This window comes from Ascoidea rubescens (assembly GCF_001661345.1).
Source record: "Ascoidea rubescens DSM 1968 unplaced genomic scaffold ASCRUscaffold_22, whole genome shotgun sequence".
In the NCBI taxonomy this organism is placed as follows: Eukaryota; Fungi; Ascomycota; class Saccharomycetes; order Ascoideales; family Ascoideaceae; genus Ascoidea; species Ascoidea rubescens.
Genome location: NW_017962934.1, coordinates 84,662 through 109,791, shown reverse-complemented (window position 1 = coordinate 109,791; position 25,130 = coordinate 84,662). Strand labels below are relative to the sequence as shown.

General features: G+C 36.4%; 2 protein-coding genes across 2 annotated transcripts; both read right to left on the bottom strand.

Annotated features, from left to right (window-relative positions):
* Positions 1-5,895: 5,895 nt before the first annotated feature.
* ASCRUDRAFT_10607 (uncharacterized protein) lies at positions 5,896-10,897 on the bottom strand (the record flags this gene model as incomplete). The annotated part of the gene is made up of 2 exons (XM_020188638.1): positions 5,896-6,019; positions 10,701-10,897. 2 exons carry the CDS (start codon positions 10,895-10,897, stop codon positions 5,896-5,898), a joined length of 321 nt encoding a protein of 106 aa, XP_020044307.1.
* Positions 10,898-18,220: 7,323 nt separating this feature from the next.
* ASCRUDRAFT_10606 (uncharacterized protein) lies at positions 18,221-18,653 on the bottom strand (the record flags this gene model as incomplete). The annotated part of the gene is made up of 2 exons (XM_020188637.1): positions 18,221-18,435; positions 18,536-18,653. 2 exons carry the CDS (start codon positions 18,651-18,653, stop codon positions 18,221-18,223), a joined length of 333 nt encoding a protein of 110 aa, XP_020044306.1.
* Positions 18,654-25,130: the final 6,477 nt, after the last annotated feature.

Sequence of the window (25,130 nt, the reverse complement as noted above, 5' to 3'; positions counted from 1 at the left end):
CAATATTGAAAATCAGTTTAAATTTCTAATGAATATTTTAAATGATTGACATTAGCAATTGATTAATATTGATTGATATATAAAGTGCTTATTTCGTGTTTTCAAAAATAATTTGATCCTATACAACTTACGTTAGCATTAAAGAGTATCTAAAATGGTATTCAATTATTTGCGGCCTTCAATCCAAAATAAGATTAATGTTGACTGTAAAATACTATCTGGAATGTAAAAAATAAAATATCGAGAAAAAATAACTAATCGGCAAATATGACGAAAGGAAATACAAGGAAATATTCTTCAAAGCAATTCTGAAAGGTCACAATCTCATTTCTTTGAATACAGTAAAATAAAATTGAGTGGGCAAACAAATTATTTTGATGATAGATCAAATAATTTGAAAATGTTAAAATGGAATTAGTTTATCAGAAAGAAACCATTGGGTAAAAGAATAATAGAATAACTTTAACTAATAATCGGTGAACACACAAAGTAAGTAATGGATAGGGTTTTGATAAATAAGTTATTTGTTTCATTCCAGTTATTTTGAAGTCGTAGTGATAGATGAAGTTTAATACATTGTATTTGAAAAAAATGCCAGAAATAAATGGAAAGGACAAAGTTCGAAAGTAATTCAATTTAAGTTTCTCTCAAATGGTTTTCATCCTTGATGAAGATCACCAATATTTGGTGTCCAAATAAAAACGTATTATTTCAAAATCCTTCTCAAATGATTCAAGACGGCCACGTAATTAAAATGATGATTTGCATTAGCATTGAAAATGAATTCAATTGAGCAGATTGATGATTATCTTTAAGTTCAACCATGATGAATTAAAGACACAATAAGCAACAATCTATCACCATTCACTGCAAACAGCCAACAAATGGATCTGAACAGTAAAGGCATGAGTATTATCTATAGGATCTCTTCAAAACTTGGCCATATCCATGTTCAGTTTTGACCTCCAGTTACGAATAAATACAGATTTTTGATTAATAGATTCGTTGGCAGCAATAAAAAGCAACAATATGTCTCAGTTGCATGCCAAGAAATCTTTCTTAAACGGACCAATTGACTATGCAGATTATTTTGATCTTCTGCTGAAACGTCTGCATCAAACGATGATTTTTAGAAATTAAAAACCGGATTGTATGGTTGAAAGCAATCCTCCCATTTTTGGTTCATCAGAGTGATAAGTGTTGTTAAAACTGGCGGTAACGAATCCTAACGATTGTGACAACCCAATTTGTTTTTGCATTCAAGTGGGTTTTCATGCACTTATCATGATGACATTTTAGTAGTTAGAAAGCCAAACAATGATAGTCTTAAAACAAAGGCATCATTCAAGAATGACTTTGCAATGATCATTATGAGATCATCTATATAACTTTTTGGTTATAAGATTGAACAGCGCGATAAAAGATTTCACATTTATATAAATGACTTTATTGAAAAGATTCAATCGCATTTGCAACTGCAAAAATCAAAAAAAGTGAAAAAATTTTCTAACCGCGGAACTTCAATTTCAAGATGGATCTACAAACTTTGATGTTATTATCATTTAAAGTATCAGTGAATTGTGAAGACGTTACCGTTTAGGAATAACAGTTAGATATGATGTTTCTTTTCCAACATCGCCTTATGGCAGCCCTTTAATTTCTCCATCAAGAGATCGTCTATCTTGCGGCGTTCAGGGTTTTGCGATACGTTTGTGAAATGAATTACTCTTGCATTCAATACTTGGCAAATATGATTCAACTAGGATAAACCGATTTTACCCTCTTTGAAAAACGATAACTTGCAACATACAACTATTATCTTCTTAAAACAATAGTTCATTCAACTAATGTGGGTGGCCGTCATTTGAGAAATGATAAAATGATTTGAAAAGATGAAAGTGGCTTATTCAGAATGATCAACGAATGTTGCTTACTAGGCCTTGAAGAAAACAAGCACTGGCTTTTTTGTCATCTGCCGAGTCTGATTACTCTTTATTTCCTGCCGCAATATCAGGTAGATTAGTTTTTCAGAGCATATTAATTGAACTGAACAGCGCGGCGGACTTTATCAATTTATATGGTGGTAATCATTGATGGCGAATATTTCTTCTTCTTGATATGCTGGTAATTGAAGGAAGTTTTCCAATAATAGATTTCATCTTATTGCTGTTCATATATGTAATCAGCGAACAAAAAGTCATTCTTATTAGTACAAAATCGAATATCACTGACATTTCTACCAAGATACTTGATACAGCTCCATTTCAAAAAGTCCTCTAAGTATAAAAATAATTCCAATAATTTTGATGAAATCAGAACGCAAATTAAACTTTGTGATGAGGTGTGAAACCAACAAATTTAATCTCCTTCAAATGTTTTGCATCACAAATATATTTCAGATTAATACCAATCAACTTGTTTACAACAACATCAACTTTCACAAGGTCTTGATTGTGCGATTGAAACAATAGATATATTTATCATATTTTCTACTATGCTCATGATGAAAATTTTTTCTTTTAATTTTGTTAATCCTTTTCTATCGAAAGCTATTCAATGATAACACTTGATGTTCAACTAACTTGAATGGACGTAACTCAATAATAATCTTTTTCGAACTCAAAATAAATGTTTCCTTCTACGTTTTAATTCTTCTTATTCAAAGTTCTTATTTTCGTTGTTGCTATTTCACTATTTACTTTTGGGTAACAAGGTTTGTTTAAATCTATTTTTGATCTGAGATTATAATGGCACTGATAATTCTCTATTTTTTAAAATAATTCTCATAGGTTTAGAAAGCTATACATTAATAGCATTTTAATGGAAACTCAATAAAAATACAATATATATTAAGTTTTACGATTCAATTACTTATCGCAATATTTCACCAAATACAAAATCAGATTAACGGAATACTGGATTTGCAATGTCATTGGTCATATTAATTGACTATGATAAGTTTGGTAACATTGCATCTTGCACTAATCAATGGTTGTTTCTGAAGACGTCATTAATTGATTAAAGTGACTTTCTGTGGGTAACTACAAATGCCTTGCCAGCTATTTTATTGTTTCAAATATATATTTGTTGTTCTTTGATTTTTAACTAGAAAGGAGCATGAGAATGAGTAATAAATTTAAAAAGGGCATATGAGGTGCAACCAAGCTGATTTCTTTTGCAAAGTTTTGTCTTTGAATAGATTAATCGATGGAGATAATCAGATTTTCCAAGATTGACTTTTTGACAATTCCCTACATTTAACATTTTACATTCCATTTAAATAACATGTCAGTACCGTTGTTCTCTTCGTATTTGTTAAGAACCGTGCATATTAAAGAACTTTGATGAATGCCACAACAGAATCAGTAAGTCTTTTCGAAGTTTTATTGGTATCAGTTTTAGCAATGAATTCAATTTGGTTAAGGTCATCAGTATCAATGTGGTTGGTGATTCAATGGGATACCCCATTTTCAAACAGGCCTTTTTCAGCACCAGTCCCAAACTTTGATTCTTGATTGGTTGAATTGATATACTAATTTTTTTAAAGCCAATGTTGCCAAAAAGGAAATTTGGAGGTAATAAAAGCATTGTGCAAAGTGAAGAATAGAAATTGCTCTAGAACGTGAGATTGTTTATTTAAGATTATTTTAGAAATGAGTTAATTGATGAACTTCATAAAATGAAATATTTGAATGATGTTTATATTAATACGAGTACCGTGCGTAGCTTTCGTTAATTATAACAACTCTATAGAAAATTTATCAACTAGCTGCGCTTTTTATATCACCAATGAACATTTAAACGATCAAAACCAACTCATCTAGAGTGTATAATTTGAAAAGTGCCAAATCAAAGAATCATTCTTTGAGTTTCAAAGATTTAAAGTAACAAATATATTTTTCTACGATATAATAAAAAATGGAAGTGGCGTAAGTTCAACCAAAATTAAACAGAGTATATGGGTACAAATAGACTCACGTTAAGAAAACATGGATCCATTCCTAATGTTCAAATTGAATATCTTCATGTGAAGCAGTCCGAAGGTGAAGGTATAGTAGAAAAACGTTGAGCAATAATCGATATAGGTAACAAAATAATGGAAGGAAAATGTTGGCGAAATATAGCAAGTGTTCAAATCTTTGAATGTAGAGGTTGTAAATATAGATGATGTTGTAAACTTGCTTATTGGAATCAATGTGAGAAATATCTGGTATACAAAAGGTTTGAAAAAATTTAAGTTTGTTTCTTTCACAAACAATGGACTATTTCTTTAAAGCGAAGAAGAAGGGGATAAAACACCAGTGGCATATTCTACTCTAAACCGAGAAAAACGTTTGTCCTTCCACATTATGTTCAGTTTCCTATGACGATGGTTCAAAGCATATTTGCAATAAGTATCACTTTATTGATGAACATGGTTTCAATAAGCAAATACAACTCGAATATGACAATACGAAAAAGAACATCTGCGACTTTCATCACAAGTTAATTGATAGAACTGCATTTCAAACATTTGTCAAATTATTAGATTAATTTTATCTATATTTATCAAATTAATATGTTAATTCAAGTTTGTCAAGATGAGTAAGCAGAAAAAATTAAATTACAATCAAAGCATTTCTTTTCACTTGATTTTCACATTCATTCCGTTTACCACGTGTACAACATCATCTTTTTTTACCACTCTTAAATTGGAGAATGTAAACAACTGATATAATTATCACTACTTTGACTGATATCATCTATATAGCTTTCTCTATTTTCAACTCAAATTATTTTATTTTTAATTTTGCACGTTATCTATTGTAAGATATAGTTACTTTATTTTAGCGTTTGCGCTGCATCTATTTTTAGCAAAAATTTTTTTATTTTTACACTTGAATTTCTTCCAACTTTAGTTAATTTTATGCATTTACGATATTTGTCGATATCAAAAAATGATATGATCCATTTCTTGGGTCCCACAAATTCATCGATGGTGATAATGAATCTAGATATTTTATGCATTACGTTAATGATAAAATTTTTTTCAAATTTATTATTGAATTGTGATAGTAATGGGACAAGTAGTAATTATATTGTTCCAATTGGTGTTTCTAGGTAACGAATCATATAAAATATAACTATATTATTGAATAGACGATGGAAATAAATTCAAAACCAAAGGATATTAATCGACTCCCTATTCAAATGATTCACTATTTTCAACCTCCATATTTAACTTCGAAATGCAACTTCGATTTTTTCTTCTTATTTTGTCAGTAGCCGAATCACTCTTCATTACAATATTTGGTTCGGGAGAGCGGTCAAGAAGATCATTTTTTATTGTTAATTATTTCGTTTTTTCAAGAAGTATAAAAAAGGGTTAATTCTATTCAATATGTTCATCAACGTAATAGGTGGACAACTTTTTTTTTGTTCGAACATATTGTGACGCTCCACACGCACCAGAAAGATGATTCGTCCATCGACGAACTAACTTTGTGTTTAGCAGTAATGAAGCAAATGAAATATCTTAATAAAGAGTATTTGCCGTAAATTGTATTCCACCGACAATTGAGGTATATTTTGAATCATTATTAACATCAATAAATGTTAATTCATCATCATTTTCTCATTGTTTGCTCAAAGCGGTCGAAATTATTTTACATTTTGCTCATGCAAATTTGATTGCACTCTTTCAAAAAAGTCGTTCAAAGAAATCTTTTATTCATTTTTTGTGCGCTCAATACTAATTCCAACGAAATGTTTTGGTGAACTCTCATCATTCATTGAAAAAATCTTCATATGCAACATCTTTGTATCGTCAATACCAAATTTTGCTTTTGCAAAAATCAAATAATCATCAACATAAATAGTGTTGAAACCAGTTCAATTGTAGAAAAACCATAGATTTTACAATGAGTTTGAATAGTACTTGGCCGCATCAACAGGATTTTCAACGGTATTAAACCAAATGTGGGTTGATTCACTTAACCAGTTAAATCCTTTTTTAAATCTTGATACTTCTTCCTTTGACCTAGATGGTTAGCTGCAAAATCATGAGAAACGAGATTGTGAACTGGTCAAATGAAGGCCGTGTAGGGGACAAATTGGCAGATTTTCTTCCTGTTAGTGGCGGCTAATCAATCCTTCGATCTTAATGTGTTTTGTTTTCTATGTAGGGACTGAACTTTCATATTAAATATGGGCAAGTCTTTCAAGCAATCCTTTTGCAACTAGTTTTGTGTTAAAGCTCTCGGAACCATTTTATTCATGTTTATCATGGAGTAGACATTTTCTGTGGTTTGTTTTGTCCAAAGCTGCTGTTCGTGGAGCTAATGAATAAATAACTTCTTCATCATTTGAATTCGTTCTTTTTTTCCGTAGCTGATAACGAATTTGATTTGTCTCGGGTTGTTAAAGCACGCGGGCAACATACTGGAATAATATAAATTTATTTTGATACCAATTTTTTGGCGTCTTCAAGAAGAAAGAGCACCATTTCTAAGAAGAACAAACATAATCATCAACAGGTTTTCTTTCCAATTATTTTCCACCTTCATTCCAAATTCCAATTGTGCTTCAACATCTATCTTTACAATTGCAATACTGCAAAAGTTGAACAATGGACATATATATCGAAACATTAACTATTATCAATATTTTACGTCTATCTACCATTTATTTCAGCTATTGTACTTTATATTTGGCCTGTATCTATTTTTACATGAAAATATTGCTTTTGATCATCTGGACTTGATCGACTTCATCGTAAAATTATTCGACTTTTTCAGATGACTTGTACATCAGTTAAGGCTAGGAAAAGCCATTATGTTCATTTATGATCTCCTAAAAATCTAGCTTCTTTTGTTTAGTTCCTTTATATTTTCCGATTTCTTTTCATTTTTTGATATTTTACTTCTAACAGACTAGATATTTTTTGATTTTCATCTCCAATTTAGATTTGCGATATGAAAGTCGGAGCTAGTTGTACATTTTTCAAAGTGGTTATCATAACCAACGAAAGTGTTATAACAGACAAACATATGTAGAAACAAGAGGGAAACAGTTTATATATAACAATATATATTAATGAATTACTTATTAAAGTATTGTAATCAATTACATTAAAATAATTTACAATATTCAGGTTCCAATCCTAACAGTTTTCCAATCTTCACTTTTCACAATGATTGAATGTTGCGGAGGCTTCGTCATTGGCAACAATGACAATTAAAATGCAGTTATTGAGTTCACTAAATCAAGATTGATTTCTTTGGGACCGCTGCTCTATTGCTGTCGCTTAAAACTTGTTTCACGCACAGGAACACGAATTCTCTTTATACCAATGAAGTTATTCTAATAGGACTCTTTGCAGCCACCAATCCCAATCGACCACCAAAAACCTTTCCTTGTTCTGTTCAATCGATATTGAAAGCCGCCTTTGAATCAAAAGCAATTAGAAACTTTTTCAATGCAATCACTTTGAGATCCTCATTAAGATAACTGAAAAACTTTGTTTGTAAGTGTTTTGAAGAACTTGAACCGTTAAACCTATATTATAAGCAAAAATTGTTGAATTAAATAACCACAAAATTCAAATCCAAAAGGGTATTGTTTCAGCTCATTATCCAGGAATTAAATCTGTTGCTCTTTATGTTGGTCTTCATGAAATAAAAAGCAAAGATATTGCGAAATATTTATAGAGCAAGAGTTTAGCTGGCGGCACATTCGACTTTACCAATGAAATGGTGCTTAGATCAATTATTGAAATCATCGGAATCATTAATTAATTAATGACACCCAATGGTTATGAAACTCATCAGATTTAATTTGATTGGCCAACGACTTTGATAAGAGAAATTTCATTTGAACGGAAATTAAGTCCTTCAAATACGGTCGTTTGATGATTACAGCAGCGTTGGCAGAAAACCAATGCAATTTCACTTTAAGAAATGATTCAATTATTTGACTGACGCCATCATTAAGTATCTTTTATTCAAGATCCATCAAAATCAGCTCGTGACAATATTAATTTGAGTGATGGCCATTCGCTTGCTTGTCAAGAACTCGGTTGGGGTGCAACAACGTATGTTGTGAACAATGTTGAACTGGTACCTCTTCAAAAGATCCCTAACACGTTAATCAAAGGAGTCAATAGTGAAGATATTTGCTTAAAAAATGGAAAAGTTAATGCTTGTTGCTGAAAATTATTTCATTGCTACATCATTCTAAACTCACCTAAACATTATTGGTGTCCAATATCAGGAAAATGGTTACAATGATCATATCAGATGATCGAACTAATGAATTACAAAGATAGTACAAGTTTTACTAAGTTTGAGAAAATCATTCTATTATTGTTGCTAAATGCAAAATAATTCAAAATAATTTGGCTGTCATCATAGTATATAATTTCCTTCGAATTCACCTGAAACTCGATGACTGTGATTTCCAACAATTGAGTTTAATATCCCAAAATGGATGAACTACCAGCAATATTGATAGTACATATAAGGAATGAGAAGCATCTTTTACGGTTCTAAGCAAAACCGACATTGCAAAATTTTACAACTAAACAAATAAAATTTTGGTTAATATTTCTATTCAAATGGAGTTGGCCCAACTAAGTGTGCGTAATCTATAATCAGTGAGGAAAATATATTTATTTTTATTGTTGGTGAATTCGCTGGTTCAAATCCCAGTAGCTGAATAACCCATATTTGAGTATCAATATGCAAATCATTCCTGATTTTAACAAACAAATCATTTTGTTGTTCCAAAAAGGAAAATGAGTTGAATAGAAATATCTTTTAAAGATTCTGCAGAGAGACAGGAACCATCCAATACGTCACTCCAACTCATTCACGCTTTCACAATGAAAATGGTGAACGTTACATTTGGACATTTGATCGTCTTGCACAATTATATTGCAAAGAAAAATAAGTATAAACATTAAAATGAAATTACTAGCCAAAGAAAACAAAATGTGAAAATCGATTCTTGAATCAGTGCTCATATCTAAGCTTTCCATCATAATGTCTCTCAAACCATTTTGCGAAAGGACATTACTGATATTTCCTTTTGGCTTAATTTATCAAACGGTTTTCGCTTTCATGTTTACGAAGAACTCAAACAAAATTTTCACAACAAGGTGGTTGCGATCAAACAATGAAACTTATCCTTATTAGTCAAATAAATCAATACCAGTTGAAATCAATGAACCCGCACGGTGTTCCACGATTAATTCAACTGGTTTTCTAACAGACAGATTTTTTCATTTGAAGCTTCTCTGTCTGGCTCAGCCGACAAGAGCATTCTCAATAAAAAAATATTGAAAAAGATAAGCCGTTAAACAATGATATCGTAATTCCGTTCCTACAACCTCCATGGAAAGAACACGCCTGATTGCCGTTCGTACTGCTGAACACATGTGGTATGAGCTTGTTACTAAACCAATAGTTGAATCACAGTTAATCATTCGTTTGGTTTCTGCGAACCCAGGTGATAATGCTAACAAATCCTAGATGAAACCCAGACTAACTATGAGAACTACCAAACAACCTTGGAAGCATCGCTCCAAAAGAAAAAATGTAACATCAAATCAATAATTTGTTCAACAGCAAAGATAAAGTTAACTTGACTCCGATGATATCACCTCCAACAGTTGAGCAAGTTGAAGATCATCCAGCAGAATCGTGCACAGTTGAAACTGGACTTGTTGAAGGCGGTTGGCTAAACTAAACGGTTCCGTTTGTTGATCATAAGGGCATTGATTTGAATCAACGTCGAAAAATTGTTTCCCAACGCTATTCTAAGATGCGTTACCAGGCCAAAATTTTTAGGATGGTTGTCGGCTTTATCAAACAAAGCGAGTTCAATTGAGTAGAATGAAGTTTATTTATCATTTCCACGACCATCATTTAATGCTGCAACAGTCAACAAAAGATGGCAATTCAATATGAATCGTCAAGCAAGTTGTTCGGAGCAGTTCCGCAAAGATTAGTTGAAAAAGCCCGCTTCACGACCTTGGCAAATCCCATTCTGATGAGAATGATCCACTTTCAAAAAATGGAATATAATGGAATGGAATTGTTAGCTGTCGACTCCACTGCAATATCATGCGAATTAAATGCCAAGAGGGTCTTCGTGAATGGATCAATTGACTATCCCGTTTATTTCGGTCCTCCAGCTGTCCATGAAGATCAGTTGAAAATGTTTGCAAATTAATAGGTATATTGCACGGCTTAAAACTCGCATGAGAGATTTTGATCAATGCAATCAATAATGGCGATGATGGTAGCAGTGACAAGACTCAAAGCTTATTTGATCCAGCTTTCATTTTCAATTCAGGTAGTTTAATAACCATTTATGATGATGACATTTGTAGTGCTTGTAAAACGACGATGATACACATAAAGCGAAGACGTTACTGATAAGCGAATCTCCAATGAGAGATATGTGATTTCTAAATCTGGTGTTTACAATTACTATTCTCAGCCAAGCTAATTGATGCCACATTTTTTAAAAGTCTCATTGAGAGAACTCAAATGATTTTCTAAGCACCGAAATTAAAGAAATTATAATATCATTACCCAACAGAACGATAACATTTTCAATCATTGATGCTTAACGCGATTCATCATTTAAACGGAGCTCATGCGTTGGCTCATACAAATTTTTGGCTAAAATCGCAAGAATGAGACTTTAATTGATACAGCAATTGTAAGCTGGCATCTAACAAGATCATCAAATCCTCATTGATATGGTGTTGAAGTAGTGCATCAATATATTTCTCAAACAAAACAGTTCGCAATTCGTTAGCATAGCAATTGTACTTATTGGAATCATATTGGCTTTCCACATTTTCACAGAAACGAATATCCATAATTCGCACATTATCGTCGGCAGACATCCCACTCACTCACAGTAACTAATGACGCTGGTTAGGCAATTGACAATATTTCAAACAAACGACAAAGAGACTTTGTCAAAACGTTAATTTAGTAACTTTTTATTATCTTCATCATCATGTGAGCCTCTCTGATGACTTCAATTTGCTTGTGGGTATATTAAAGAATTTTTCACCTGTTATAACATCCTGTATTGGTTTTGACAGGTTATTAGGCAAATTTGCAATGGTGGCTGCCAACATCAGGAGGATGTAATCCATGCGGTCATGAATAGTATTTGCGCTCTGACCTGCTTTTTTAAAGCTGCGCCATTTAGGAACTAATACTAGTTGGGTTTATATTATTCTTATTCGCCATAATTAGTTACTGATAGCACATCCTAGTGATAATTTCTTTCATTGCACATCAAATCATATTTGCGTGAGAGATTGCTTAATTGCGGAGCACATTGGCAACAGCAAGATCCAGTTCCGCCATTTCAAAGCAAAAAGTAATTGATCTTAGAGATCCTTCAAGAAAAATAGAAGCGGAATAGCTACATACAATAAAGAGATGAATAACAGACCGCTGGTTGCCGTAGAGAAAGGTGGCTCAATTCTCTTAGCGTCACTGGAGCACACCGGTAACAGCTACTTAAAATCGGATTCTCAATATTGAGCAGACCTACAACAGCCCTTCATAATATTGTATGCGGAACTGAAAAGTTCCGATTAATCTATTCGAGAGATTTACTGACCGGAAAACAGCTGTTTGCGTTTGCGGTAGTGCAATTAAGGTGGAGTAAAATCCATTGGTTCCAAAGAATTGGTCACGGACGCAGTGAAATGGCTCCATGTCAAAGCCATTGCCATTTAAAAGAAAGAATTGATAAGTCACGAAAATAGGTTATTCTGAACGGGGGGCTTTCGATTTCTACAATGAAGTCATGCTAAATCCTGAAAAGATTGCGGAATGACGTCCATTCTTTTGGTCGGTGTCAAAATTAAAATGACCCTGGCTGGGTTGTTCTGCTGTTTCCACGTCGAAGAACAGCCATTTGTCAAAACCACAGGTTATGCCACATTTATGGAATCCCATGTTAAATGAAAACCGAACAGAAGATTGATCGATAACGATACACAGCAATATGCAAATCGGAAATATACTCAACCATTTATTAATACCACTCAATACATTCGCCATTGAAAATTAAACATCAATAATTCATTCACATTGGAGGTCGAATAATTTTAATGAAATTGGACAAAGTGAACCATGCGTGTGATAGGGATGATGGAAAATCAACAAGATATGCAAAATATTAAAAATAATATCTCGATTGGAAAAACCTTAAGCGGCAGCGCCACCATCATTAATGGGAGAGGCATTGAAGAAATTCATTGACAGAAGTAAATCCTGTTCACAACGGATCGTACTTGACATATCTGGATCTATACGCCTAGTGTTTGATTTTGCAAAGGTAAGCCCCCCAATAGGTGATCCGTTTCTCAAATATGATCTAAACCGAAGAACGCTTGACGTTCCTGCAACAGGTAGAATGATTCGCAACTTTGAAAGCAAAGTTCCTATTGCTGCAACTGATCGGTTTTGCAGCAGTTGCTCATCAGATCAAAAATTTTATTTAGCAATGCAACTTGTTCGGACTCCTCATTTAGTAAAAATTATTCATCTCTAGAAATCAGCTAGCAACTGAGGGCCCGCTTTTTGAGTTGGGCATAACTTGATTCTAATGAAGATCAGAAGTTGAGCGACCGCCTGAGTGGTGAATTCCATTGACTGCAATTCAATCACTGTCAGAGCATCCCACTAACTCAACCGCAATGGGACCTTTGTTGTTAACAAATATTGAATTAGAGGTCAAATACCGCTGGATTCTTTTAGGACAGCCAAAGTGAATCTTCCTTGGTCCTCCAAGTTATTTGGTTAGAGCTCGACATGAAATGCAATATCAACCTATCATCAATTTGATGCAAAACATAACCAGCTTTGATTACTCGGAATATTGACAACGATTCTTCATCTCCTTCTGACGTATTTTTGGTGAGTTGCATGGATGATTGGTTAGTCGTAATTGGTGTAGCCGGTGAATGAGACCTATCCAATTGCAACTATTGATGTTTCAGCTTGATGTAAGATCTCTTAGTCGCAGAAGTGGCTCCCTTACTCTGAGCAAATTAAAAAGCAAGATGGCCTGCCGAGATAGTTCAAAGTTTCTTATTTTCCACAATCAACAAAGACTGGTTACCCAGTTGACTTTTGCCGGTCAGTTCCGCAAAAAATCATATGACAACGCAATCAACTTATTGTCCGGTGGTGTTTGTTCTTTGAGAATTGAAACCAAGATTCTTCAGCTCACAAGCTGCGAAGCAAGAATAATTAGAAAGGGATTCAGCGCTCTCCTGCCTCATGACAGAAATCATTGTTTGGCACCGTAATCCTACTATTGTATTTTTCAAGCTTTCAGTTGATATTACTCAATATGAAATCAAAATTGGTAGATTTTCTTAAACCCAGCGTCGAAACGGTCATCCTGAAAAGCATTTGTCATTTATATTTGATGAAGCTTGCATGACATTGATTCCGCAGCAGCAAGCCAACGTCTCAAGCGGGTATACCTTAATGAAGCACGGAATGTTTTAGCAAAGTTAATACTTTCATGCGTGGTAAATGTTTGACACACCAGTTTGGCTTCTTCCAAATTGGCAGGAGGAGAAGCGCGCACTCTAAAGATCCAGCGACAGCCAACCACACTGATCAAAAAAGGAAGATTAGCAAAAAGATTAGTTTTGTAATCATACATTGCTACAAGATTTGATTGGCTACAAACTTTCTGTTTTGCGACTTAGATATATAAACTGATGGAAGTAACCGCATTTAGGGCAGCAGCCAAATATTTCTGAAGCCATCTCTCATTTATTGTCTCTCTTGATTGGATTGAGAACCAATTATCTTGCTCTTCCGCGTCTTCATGATCTTTTTGACAGCATTTTAGCTCTGGGGTTGCTCGTCAATATTACAAAGAGCATCACCGGGGTCTACTCCACCTGCTAGTTCGTCATCAAAGCAATCAACTGGTCTCTCAACTGGAAGTCCTTGCAATGAACACTTTATTTCGAATGATCATCCAAGGAATCACAATATAATAGTTTGTCATTAGACTTAATGTTTGATTTTTAGTTTGAAGCCAATCCCGATAACTTTCAACCATTTGGACTTGAGATATATTTGACGTTCGTAGCAGTCGATGGATCTTTTTCCGTAACACCAGCAGAAATAATTTTTACTCGAATGCAGGTAGAGCTGTTGGCTGGATAGCGGTAAATTGTAGATCGTCCTCAAAAATTTTAGTTTGATCAAATTGACTGGAAGAACAAACAACAACAGCGCCGCTCTTAGTGAAGAGAACTCAATATGCATTTCCACTTAGGCAGCAACCAAGGAAAACCCAGAAGCACTTATACCACCTTCTTCTATCCGGCTGATTTCCTTGGCGACTTTCGCTTAAGTCGCGCAATTAAACGCTTTCCACAATGCTCCAGGTCAGTTTCTATTTTAATTCATTCAAAGAATGGCGAAAGCAAAACCACCATCCTTGGTGGTGACCCAATCGATTCGAATGACCGCGAACTTCACAGGTTCATCCCCATGAAATCAAGAAAATTAGGTTCAAAGAACATTGATTTGGCTGTCGTTGTGTATGACTTATTTTGCCGTACAGCTACCCAATTATAATGAGTGGTGTAAGGAATTGTAATTTGATGAATATTTTTTTTACTGTAACGAAACTCTTTTAAGAGATTTGAAGCAATTTCAGTATCAGAAGAGACTCTTTGTTTTATTCAATCCTAAAACAATGTAATCAATCAAATATAATGAACCAGCGAACCAATTGCTGACGGGCATGTGGTGTTTGGGGCATCAACGAGAGACCTTCAGTGAGAACGATCGACGTTAAGAAGATGACTACTAGGATCATTAGCAACCAGGGGCATCAAAGTGACATTGTGAACGGGAAATTGCAACAGAAACTGCGTCCTGACATGCACAATATATATTAATAGTTTAAGTGCTTCTTCATTTTTGTCAATAATTTCACTTTGAACCAGCAGCAGCAAAAAGGATAAACAACTAGGTTAAAATTCTATCATTCATTTAACCAGCTTGACATATTCGATTAGTCTTATTGGGAGTAACTAGCGCAGAACTAGATGGGCCAACCACACAATCATAAAATGCTGAGGAGTCTCTTCTACCAAGGCAATTCTTCAATTAGGTTAACACAATCATTTTTCAATGAAAACCATACTTGTTTAATTGTAGAAGCTGCAATTCAAATTAAATATCCGTATTCGGTAGCATGAAAGACGTTAAATGATGATCCACCATTCCGATTCAACACACCAGCAATTCCTTGACTCCAGCAAACTTGTAACTGAAAATATCAATTTGATCGGGGTGAAAAACCCCGGCAAAACGATCAGTGTTAACAATAAACAGTTGAGATTTGAATGGGTTTCCATATCACGGTTTGCAGTTCAACGACAGCTTCGCAACTTTTCTCTATTTCTCTATCGATTCCGCGATAAAATAGTGAAGTTTGATAGTGTATAATAAAACCAAACGTGCTGGAAGTCAGCAGCCGATTCATAGAAAGCTGGGATTAATTAAAATATGTAAACAACAAGAGCCGGCGACAAAGACTCAGTGTCCGCCTCCCGCCAGCCGAATAGCGCACAACTGCTTCTGCAACCCTGTAACGAAACTACAAATGATCCGCTCAAAGTTGTAAAATATTGTTGTTTTTCTACGAGTGACCGCTGGCGTTTGCCGACAACCTACCAGCCGTGAGTGCGTACAGCTCTTTGCAAGAATCATCTGACAAAAGCAGTGAAGTGGGATTGACTCGCAGCCACAGCCGTTTTGATCAAAACATTTTGGGGTGAAACAAACTGCTCCATATCAAGACCTGCAACATGAAATACAGTTTACAGGCCTTCTGTCTTCTGAACTGATGAGGAATGGCAAGTTTGTTTCCTTTGTGTCCGCAGAGCATTACCTGGTTTATCGGTTCGTTCGCGTCTTTGTTTATTGGAGAACACCAAATAGTCCGAACCATTTATCTCCCTACAAATATTCACTGCTCAATATAATCCAATGCTACATAAGCCTAAACATAATACAAAATAACAGATATCAAGTGATTAAAAGCAAATAGAACGATTATTTAATTCCCGCTTAATCGTTTAGTAAAAATGATGGCACCCAAAAGTGTGCTGAGCCTTGCGGATGTCTACATTAAGTACTTCGCTGTCTCCCACCGGTCAGCTCTTTTGACCCTCTGTGAGCAAACCCACTTTTTTATGACAACGGCTGGCGATCTCCTCTACGGTTTTCTTTCTCATCAGTTTCGTTACATTAATATATTATGTTGAATTCGCTACGAAATATAATAGGATCAACTTTCAACAGAGGGAGAAATATTAGCACTACAGTTCGTAGAACATCTGAGCATCAGTAAGGTACCAATGTCAACAAGATATTCAACAAGTAATAAAAACTAAATAAAGCCAAAAGGTTGTCGACAACAAGTAGACAAGCATTGATTACCCCATTTATTTCAAACGTTCAGAAAATGCATAATCACTTCTGCACTAAACGCCCTATATAACATATCACTTGATTACGTTCAGTATCAATATTCGCAACTCTCAAGCCCCCTTTCCTACTCATTTCATCCCTTGAAAAAGGGTTTCACGTGCCGCTAGAATTTATGTGATGGGTAGGGTGGTAAACAAAATTGAGACATAAATTGCTATTTCCGAGAATAATGCCGCGTTGCAGCACATCTACCATTATTGTTTTGAAACTTAATTGGGAAGACAGCATTTTGACCGGCTGACTCAGTCAAAAATACTGCGTTTTGCAAGTCAGCAAATGCTCAGAGGCCTTCCTCTTTAAGTTCGATAAACTTCATTGATTAAATCAGAAACGTAATGCCACCAACTGATTGCTATTAATCAATATCCCCGGCTACATCACTGCAAAAGTACTTAACCGATTAAAACAGAGAAGCGGGTTTGCAATCAACTGCTGATTAATTTGAGTTGAAAAGTTTCCACACGAATTTAACACAATGTTAGTTGATTTTGAACGCTGCGTGAACTATCATTTTAGGAATCAACCAGCATAAACACTATCATACCGTACTCAATCTTCAGCCAAAAGCATTGAACCTTCAATAGGTTGCAAAATCGATTACGGCTCACCATCCCAATCAGAGCGATGTCTTTCAAGTAGTTCCTTCTATTCGATTATCATTCTTGGTGTATCATCTAAATCAGAGTCACTGATTTTATGGTGTTGAACCGTCAGGGTTATGTCGGTCTTCATAGGCCAATCAATACATTCCGTACTGTCACTAGGATCAAGTCAATGAGATCGACAAAAGATCCCTCAATGATCCATCATTTTGATCATCGAACACAAGCATGATCTCACCGGTTTCATCACGGCATTTGATATTCCCGCAATAATATAATAATGGATATACATGTTTAAAGTGCGAGACTGACGGTTCCTTGAAAGATCAAAACCAAGTTGTTTAGCTGAGGGCCTTCAAATCACAGTTATCTCAAGTCCTATTAGCACTTCTTTTAACCAAGATGGTAATTGTCGCTCGAGCTAACTATTCATTTGCTATACCCTGCAACCTTTCAGAGCACACGCTAGATTTTCAATTTTGAGGGGTAGCAATTTTTGTATTTCTCCGTCCATATAACCATGCTGATAAACTGTTTTCAAATCCAATTGCTCAATTTAAAATGGCGCAGATGCTGCAATCCAAAGAGAGAGTATCACATCTTTATTCCAAGTGTCTGCACTAACTGGATCAGCTAAAGAAGTAGGTTGAAGAGAACAAGAAGATGAGTCACTTGGGTAGGATTTGGACATTCAGCTGATAGCGGTGACAGCATCGGAACCACGCAACGGCAGCCGACAGCCCTTAAACATACAAAAAGAGGACCCCACTGGCGGGCTTTATCATTATGCACCGTCTGCAGATTTGATTGGCAAGCTATTTCTCCGATTGGATCTGCACGATTTGGTGCCACTGTACTAGGGTTGACAAATGCATCGCCAAGAAATGTCGAGAAGACCCTCTCTTTAATTATACTTGTTGAATCAATTGCAATTCTTTGATGGACCTGTTGAATCTGATGAAGATCTTCTTGGCGAATGTTTTTGGATCCGAAACGTTGGTCGATATCTGAGCAAACACTAATGTGACTGTGGCCAGGTTCATTATTATCATCTGTAAATGGAACTCATTCTATTGAATTTAGATCGTTGCCACCGAAATGATCAGTAGTTTCATCTTCTGCAGTGATGTCAATATATCGATTATCCTTTTCGTCGTCATTGTTGAATGGATTTACTGCATTTGTGGCCAACATATTTGAGGTTCTAGCAGTTGTGTTATTTTCGTCACCCCTTGCAATTAACTGATCCCTCCATTTAACAATAGGGATCTTAGATCGTACTCCAACGGAAACTTGAACCGCTTTTCAATGAGAACAATCCATGGACTTTGAAAACAAATGTGGTTTCATAGAAGCAACACGAAGAGCAGACAAAGTGACAGCTGCTTGGAGTGTTGTGGACTTTGTTAGTTCTGCGAAACATGTTCAAGTCAACAATAGCACAGAAGAGTACTGTATCGTCGTACCTGATTTGCTGTTTGATTGGGAATTTTGCCATAGGCAGCACATCCAATCCCCTCAACAAAGTAGCAGCTGAACCTTATCCGAAATAAAATCAACGACGCCCTGTGAAGAGAGCGCTCCGGTTGGCTGGAACCTAAATTATCATCCCGCGGCACACCTCGCTCCATCGTTCTAATACTAATCAAGAACATTACTCTCCATTAACATTGTCTAGGCCATTGTCAAGATACTGTTTGGCTACGTGCACCGACACCAAATAGATGAGAGTCAGATGAGAATGACATTAAATTGGTTCATTTTTTGAGTTTAATAAAATCGTTTGAACTACTTGCAAGCCAACCTGCTAACCGAACGGACAGTATCGATCGTCTTCCCCAGTAATCATTTGATAAGTTTGATATAATATACAAATGTGGCAGTAGCTCATCATCGTTTTCAATGAGAGCAACATGTCCTTTCATGAGTAACTAACAGAAATGGTGACAGAATAACGACTCACATTAACAGTAATTTTTACTTTTTGCTTAACAATATCAACATGAAGTATTCCAAAATTAGCTCTGGCCTGTCATGTAGAGAAATTATTAATAATCTTCCACGTTTTCCTTTGCGAGATGACAAACATTATGAGCTGGCAGCGGAAATGCCCTACGACTTTGCAATATCTTTTGGGGCGGCTTAACATCGATGACCTGATCGTTGATGCCAGTTTGTAGTAATTAACGAAATTGCCTATGAGGCAACGACACATTTATATAATTATGATGCAGCTCTTTTACTAGCCAAAACACCATTCTAGAAAAGATGATAGTTTTGAATGAAAACTAAGCACCTTTACTTCAAGCGGCTGAAGAAAAGACTATATTTGCAAAAAGAGCAGGATAAAACCATATTGTAACGATCAACCATTCAGAACTGTCACAGCACCAATGACATTGATATCAACGTTAGGGTCCTCAATAACGTCAATCAGACCTGAACCAAGAGTTACGTCCCTGAATCAATTAGCGACAGCACAGATATGTTGAGGCACACCAAAATCAAGATTGATCTGATGGCCGTTGCACATGAGCTTGCTATGTAATTTTGAAAAACTAAAAAGCAGCCTCCGACCATCTTTCGTGTATCCAGGTAAGCTGCAGCAAGAGAAACATTAGCGAGAATAGATGATACAGCAAGAACAGAGGGTGTTGCAAAACACAGACAAAATAATGTCTGGTTGTGTGGCAACGACAGGACGTCAGTTTTCTTTCCTTCGGCTTCATCAATGTGATTCTACCGATGGAGAATTACCCTTTGCTGCTTGAATAACCAGCAAACGCATCGCCACACAGATAATTGACAAAAAGAATTCCTGGACTAAATCTAAGTTCTTGATGGTCTGTAAAATTGGTATGAACCGATTCAGCGTAGCGGCGCTGAAACAGAAGCAGAATAGAAATGCGCAGCAACCTCGTCGATATTGTAGATCATGAAAATACGGCCAAAAAACTCATTGAACACTTTATGAAAGTCCTTCTTTTTCGCTTTTCTATTTTGCTACATACCGGGCGTAAGTTAGCAAGTCAAAATTTTACCCTCTAATAGACAAAATGTACCGTAAAGCATTTCCATTCTCACTAAGTATTGATAGCCATATCACCAATTGCATAGCATCTCTTTCAATACCGCAGCAACGAATCCGCCAGCGACCAACCAAAGCCAGATGGAATTAACCGCAACGTTAACTTTCTCTTCATCAATGCTTTTGCAATAGTAACACCCTCTTTAAAGCAAACTTGAGCCAACGCAGCGCACTGAGCTCTTTTGATATTTAAGACGCGAACCACATTAATAAAGGTACCCGCATTCGTCGGATCATCTGATTATTGCCACTGTGCTTTCGCTATTTTGGATTGAGTTTTTTGTAGCAAATAAACGACAATGCACTCACGTAATAATGAATACTTCAAAGAAAAACGTAAACCAATTCGCCAGCCCCATTTATAACAATTTAGATTAGATCACAGACACTCACGGGAGCAGGTCGGTGACCGTCAATGAGGCACGAAACACAATGGATTGAGAGGCTCCCACTGGAGTTGTTAAGGACATCCATTTAAATTTGTTCTCTTAAATATCGCTTTTTCGTACTCATTGATTTATATTTCGCGGTTGAATTCATAAAAGAGTGTACGATTCTACCCTGAAACGTGTTTTGAGACAGATGGTTCTCCCGATCAACGGAACAGGCTGTTCTACTATGATGACGCCCAAACCAACATTCTTTTTCGTGCTTCATTGTTGAATGGCTGGAGGTATCTTCCAACTGCAACGGAGATGCCGCAATTTGCAATTTAATTATTATTATCTCGCATAAACGATATTTTCCAGAAGTTCCTGACGCGGATCCGGACACACTTCACTGAGTTTTTAAGCCCATCCATGGAGTGGGTGATTCGCTCTCACACCTGTTTGCCGCTCGGCCAGCTCGAACGGTTTATTGCTGCGTCACCAGATCAGCGTCAAAATTAAGCAGATCGCTTGAACTTTCGATATTGATGTGACTCACCCGGGTCTCTTCTTTCCATTCTTTGCAAATTGTCACCCGTCTTCATTCGTAAAACGCTGTGATCTATTCCAATGTTTTCTTAGGGTCCTGGCTATTTCTTTTACGTTTTCATTTGCTATATATTTCATTTGCTTAATATTTTATCACTTATTGGCTTCAACAGGTAATGAGATCAATTGTGGATGTTGCAAAACATATATTAGAGAAGTTGCGGAATGCGGCTATTACTAGGCTTGAGGTTTCGGTCGCAATCCTTACAGCTGCACATTATGGTCAGTTGGTTTAACCCTTTGCCAAAGAAAATGCTATCCTTGCTGACAATGTCGAATCAGACAAAGTGAAGGTTGCGATTGATTGCATTTGCTCTACGTTAGTTACCGGCCGATCAGTTCCTGCTATGTTGCAAGGGTCCTACTCTAAGAGCGGTACGGCCGTCAACTATTGGTTAACATCTAGAAGCTATATGGAACTACTGGCTTTGAAGCAGATATTATTATGAGTAGCTCACCATTATCTGCGAAGTGGGGAAACGCATTATCCAGTATAAAATAATACAATTAACCTTTTCATTTGTTCTGATGCAATATTCTCAACGTCTACAAGACTGATCAAGTTACTGCCAATTTCATTGCTGCTTCTGTTCTGGACACCACCTACCACAAAAAAGTGCTTCCACATTATAGAGATTGTCAAAGTATATGTTTACTGATGGAAATGTTTTGGTCAATTATCTTGGAAGTGATGCGATTGCGGGAAGGTCAAGCTCAACAACGCCATTCTTTCTTTTAAAGATCCACACAAGAAGCCGAAACAAAAGAAAGTACCATGCTACCTATGTCACACAACCAGAAGGTTATCCACTCTGTGTTCTGCACCACGGCCAGCTCCTGCTCGACCGTCAATTCCAGCTGTTGCTGCTGCTGTAGTTGCGCTGCGTAGGCCGACCATCACCACTGGGTGCTTCCTTGGTCGTTGAAAGAAACAACTAAGTTGACGCTGAATTTTAAAAGGGTCTTTTTGGATTTCGGTGTTTCCAACATATCTGGGCTGACGCTGATTGATTCTGTGATATAACATCGTTTTGTGCTCTTATTACTGATAATGGAGATACGACCGATGATGACAAAGGTAGTGGCACTGATAAGCTGCTGAGTAGTGCATCCATATATCATGTCCATTAGGCTCTCCATGGGGCAAATCAAATGTCAGTTTCAATTAAATCAAGTAAAGGTGCCGGGTTGTCTGACCAAAGTCATTGACTTTATTTCATCAGTACAATACAGAATAGAAAGCAGCATCGGGAGGATTTTACTTTTCTTTGTCCCAGATGCTGTTGCTTAAACTACTGGAAACTGGCCTCAACCGTAAAGTGATTCAGTTGTGACTCATGCTAAAGATATATCCAAACTTTATGGAGTGTCTGCAGCTAGCGGTTCCAAGTGTCGGCCGTCTCTAAATGGAACAGTCATCAAAATGTTTGAAAAGAAGTCCACAAGACAGCCAAAACTTGCGTTTCGTCTGTTTCATGTTGCTATCGTTAGGCCCAATCCATTCCTTGATGTAGAAATGAATGGATATTTTCTCGCGATTGATGATCATCACTGAAGGTAATCTGTTGTTTTGTTGAATGCTGGACTACGATCAGCAATTGCCTTGTTTGAATTGCATATTTTATGTACCTCACGATTATTGGATAAATTGGTTCATACTGCCGCATCTGATAACGAGTTTGCATGCAAAAGGATCATCCGACCTAGTCACACAAAATAAGTCAACAATCAACGTTCAATTACTTATGAGGCCTATCAAGTTGGGGTCCCTAAGATTTGGCGAAAAACAATTTTAGCAAAGACCAAGAGAATGGCAAATAACGTGAATGTAACTGAATACTTCAAGCTGATGCTGTAATGTGAGTAGTGTTTTGATGAACTTAACATCCATCAATCCCGGCGCCAGTTCAGTTTTTGTGCTCGGATATCTTATCGTACAATTGGAACAGGAGCGATGTGAAGGTGATAGGATGAGCTCTATATGCCTTGATCCACTACAAACTCAGGCAAACCATGATGGGTGACACAAAAGTGCTGTCCGCTTGTCTTGGCCACAGCATGAGTAGGAAGGCCCGCCGAATCTACATTCGGAGCACCATCTGAGTTGTCGTTAGTTCATCTTGAGTATTTGATGACACCAAATTTCCTTTCAAGGATTCATCGTTTACTGCTAGTGATCAAACATTTTTACCCGCGGATAGAATTTAACTAATTGGGCTGCCGATATGGGAGGTAATCAGCTACGGCTGCTAATGACATCAATAACAAAACTGCAATTTGTTGACACGAATCATCACACCACGACTATGTTAAGGAGGATGAATATATTGACATCAGTCCCGATAATGAGAATTAAAATGGTGTCTTTGAAAAATATGTCAGTTCAAACGAATCTGTGGGGTTCTTGAATGATACTGATCAGGCCGCGGATGCTATCGCTACTGCGGAAATTTATAGCGCCCAAGTTCCTTACACGACAAAAATATTTCACAATGAAGTCAATTAAGCTGCGCACGTAGTTGAATGGCTTACAGATTATTCAAAAGATTCCACCAATAACAAGTCCCTTCGGCCATATATGGCGGCTGCACAACTTGCCGCTACTGCCGTGAAACCAAATTCTGCAGCCCCTATCGATAAAGCGGCTTGCTAATCAAAAAGTCACGCAATTGTTAGCTGCAATACGTGCCTGCTGGTTGATTTTGTTTCCGCGAAACCACCTGCTGGTCCTTGTCAAGTGTTGACAATGAAGTCAGTACTAACTAGTGATTCTGCAAATGCCAGACTAGTTGCTCAAATTTATTCAAGGTTGAATGAATGGACATCGCACAACCATTTTTTGATGGTGATATCGACGCCAGAATTTTCATGAAAGAGCCTAGTGAGTTTGAAATGCTGAATATTCTGTGATAGCTTGAAAATTAGGCAAATGAATTTACGCACTTAAACATTTTATTTTTGTTGGTACAAGGCAACGCTAAATAATCTCAGTCGATTCAGTTTTGAAGTGTTTCAGCTGAGCATGGAGTGATTCATTTTTTCAAATTACAAGCTCGGCCGCAAGCTAAGAGTTCAACTGGATAATCGTTTTTATTGCGAATCTTCAGATGCAATGGTGAGGCCGGTTCAGTCATATCTCAGTTCAATGTTCACATAAAGATCTTGTAGCGATTCCTGGCGCATATCTTGGCTTTGGTGTTCTTCAAAATAACAAAATTATTGGGGTGTCCATCAAGACCTACGTCAGAAACGTGGATCAACAGTTCACAATAGTTGAGTCTCAGTGGCTGGCTGGAGGAAGCATCACAAACCCTTCCAGGGCACCACTTGAAACAGAAGTGCCTCAGTTCAGGCAATGAGTCATCACTCTACAAATCAATTGTTGGATCGTTCCGTGTTCCTGCAAATTGTTTTTGCTACAATCATATTTTTGCTCTTGGTTCGCCAGTATATTTGTTGGTGCAGCATTTAAGATCCCTCTAAAAATTGCTAAAAAGGCATTGAGATATTGGAACTCAATCCCAAGAACTGTTTAATACAAAGCTGCCACCTTAGTTGAGTTACTTTGATAAACCAGCAGTGATTGAGCTGGAGATACCGCTGATCGAAATTCAGGTGGAAGATATACTTTCCTGATCAAATGAAATCAAGCTACTGGCAATTGGAAAAAAGAGTCTTTGGTGGGCATGCTGACTTGTGAAGCTCAATAGATTTCTCTCACTGAAGCAGTGAACGAAAGTGAGTTCTAACGCAAGTGTTCTAATATATTGGAACCAATGATAAAACCAATATCTATAGTGGTAACATTTTTGATATTTTTTTAGGCAACCATCCCACCAATCACAAGACCTTGAAGAATATATCGATCAGGTAACTTTTTGTATGAGGTTTGTGCAATGTTGCATTCACA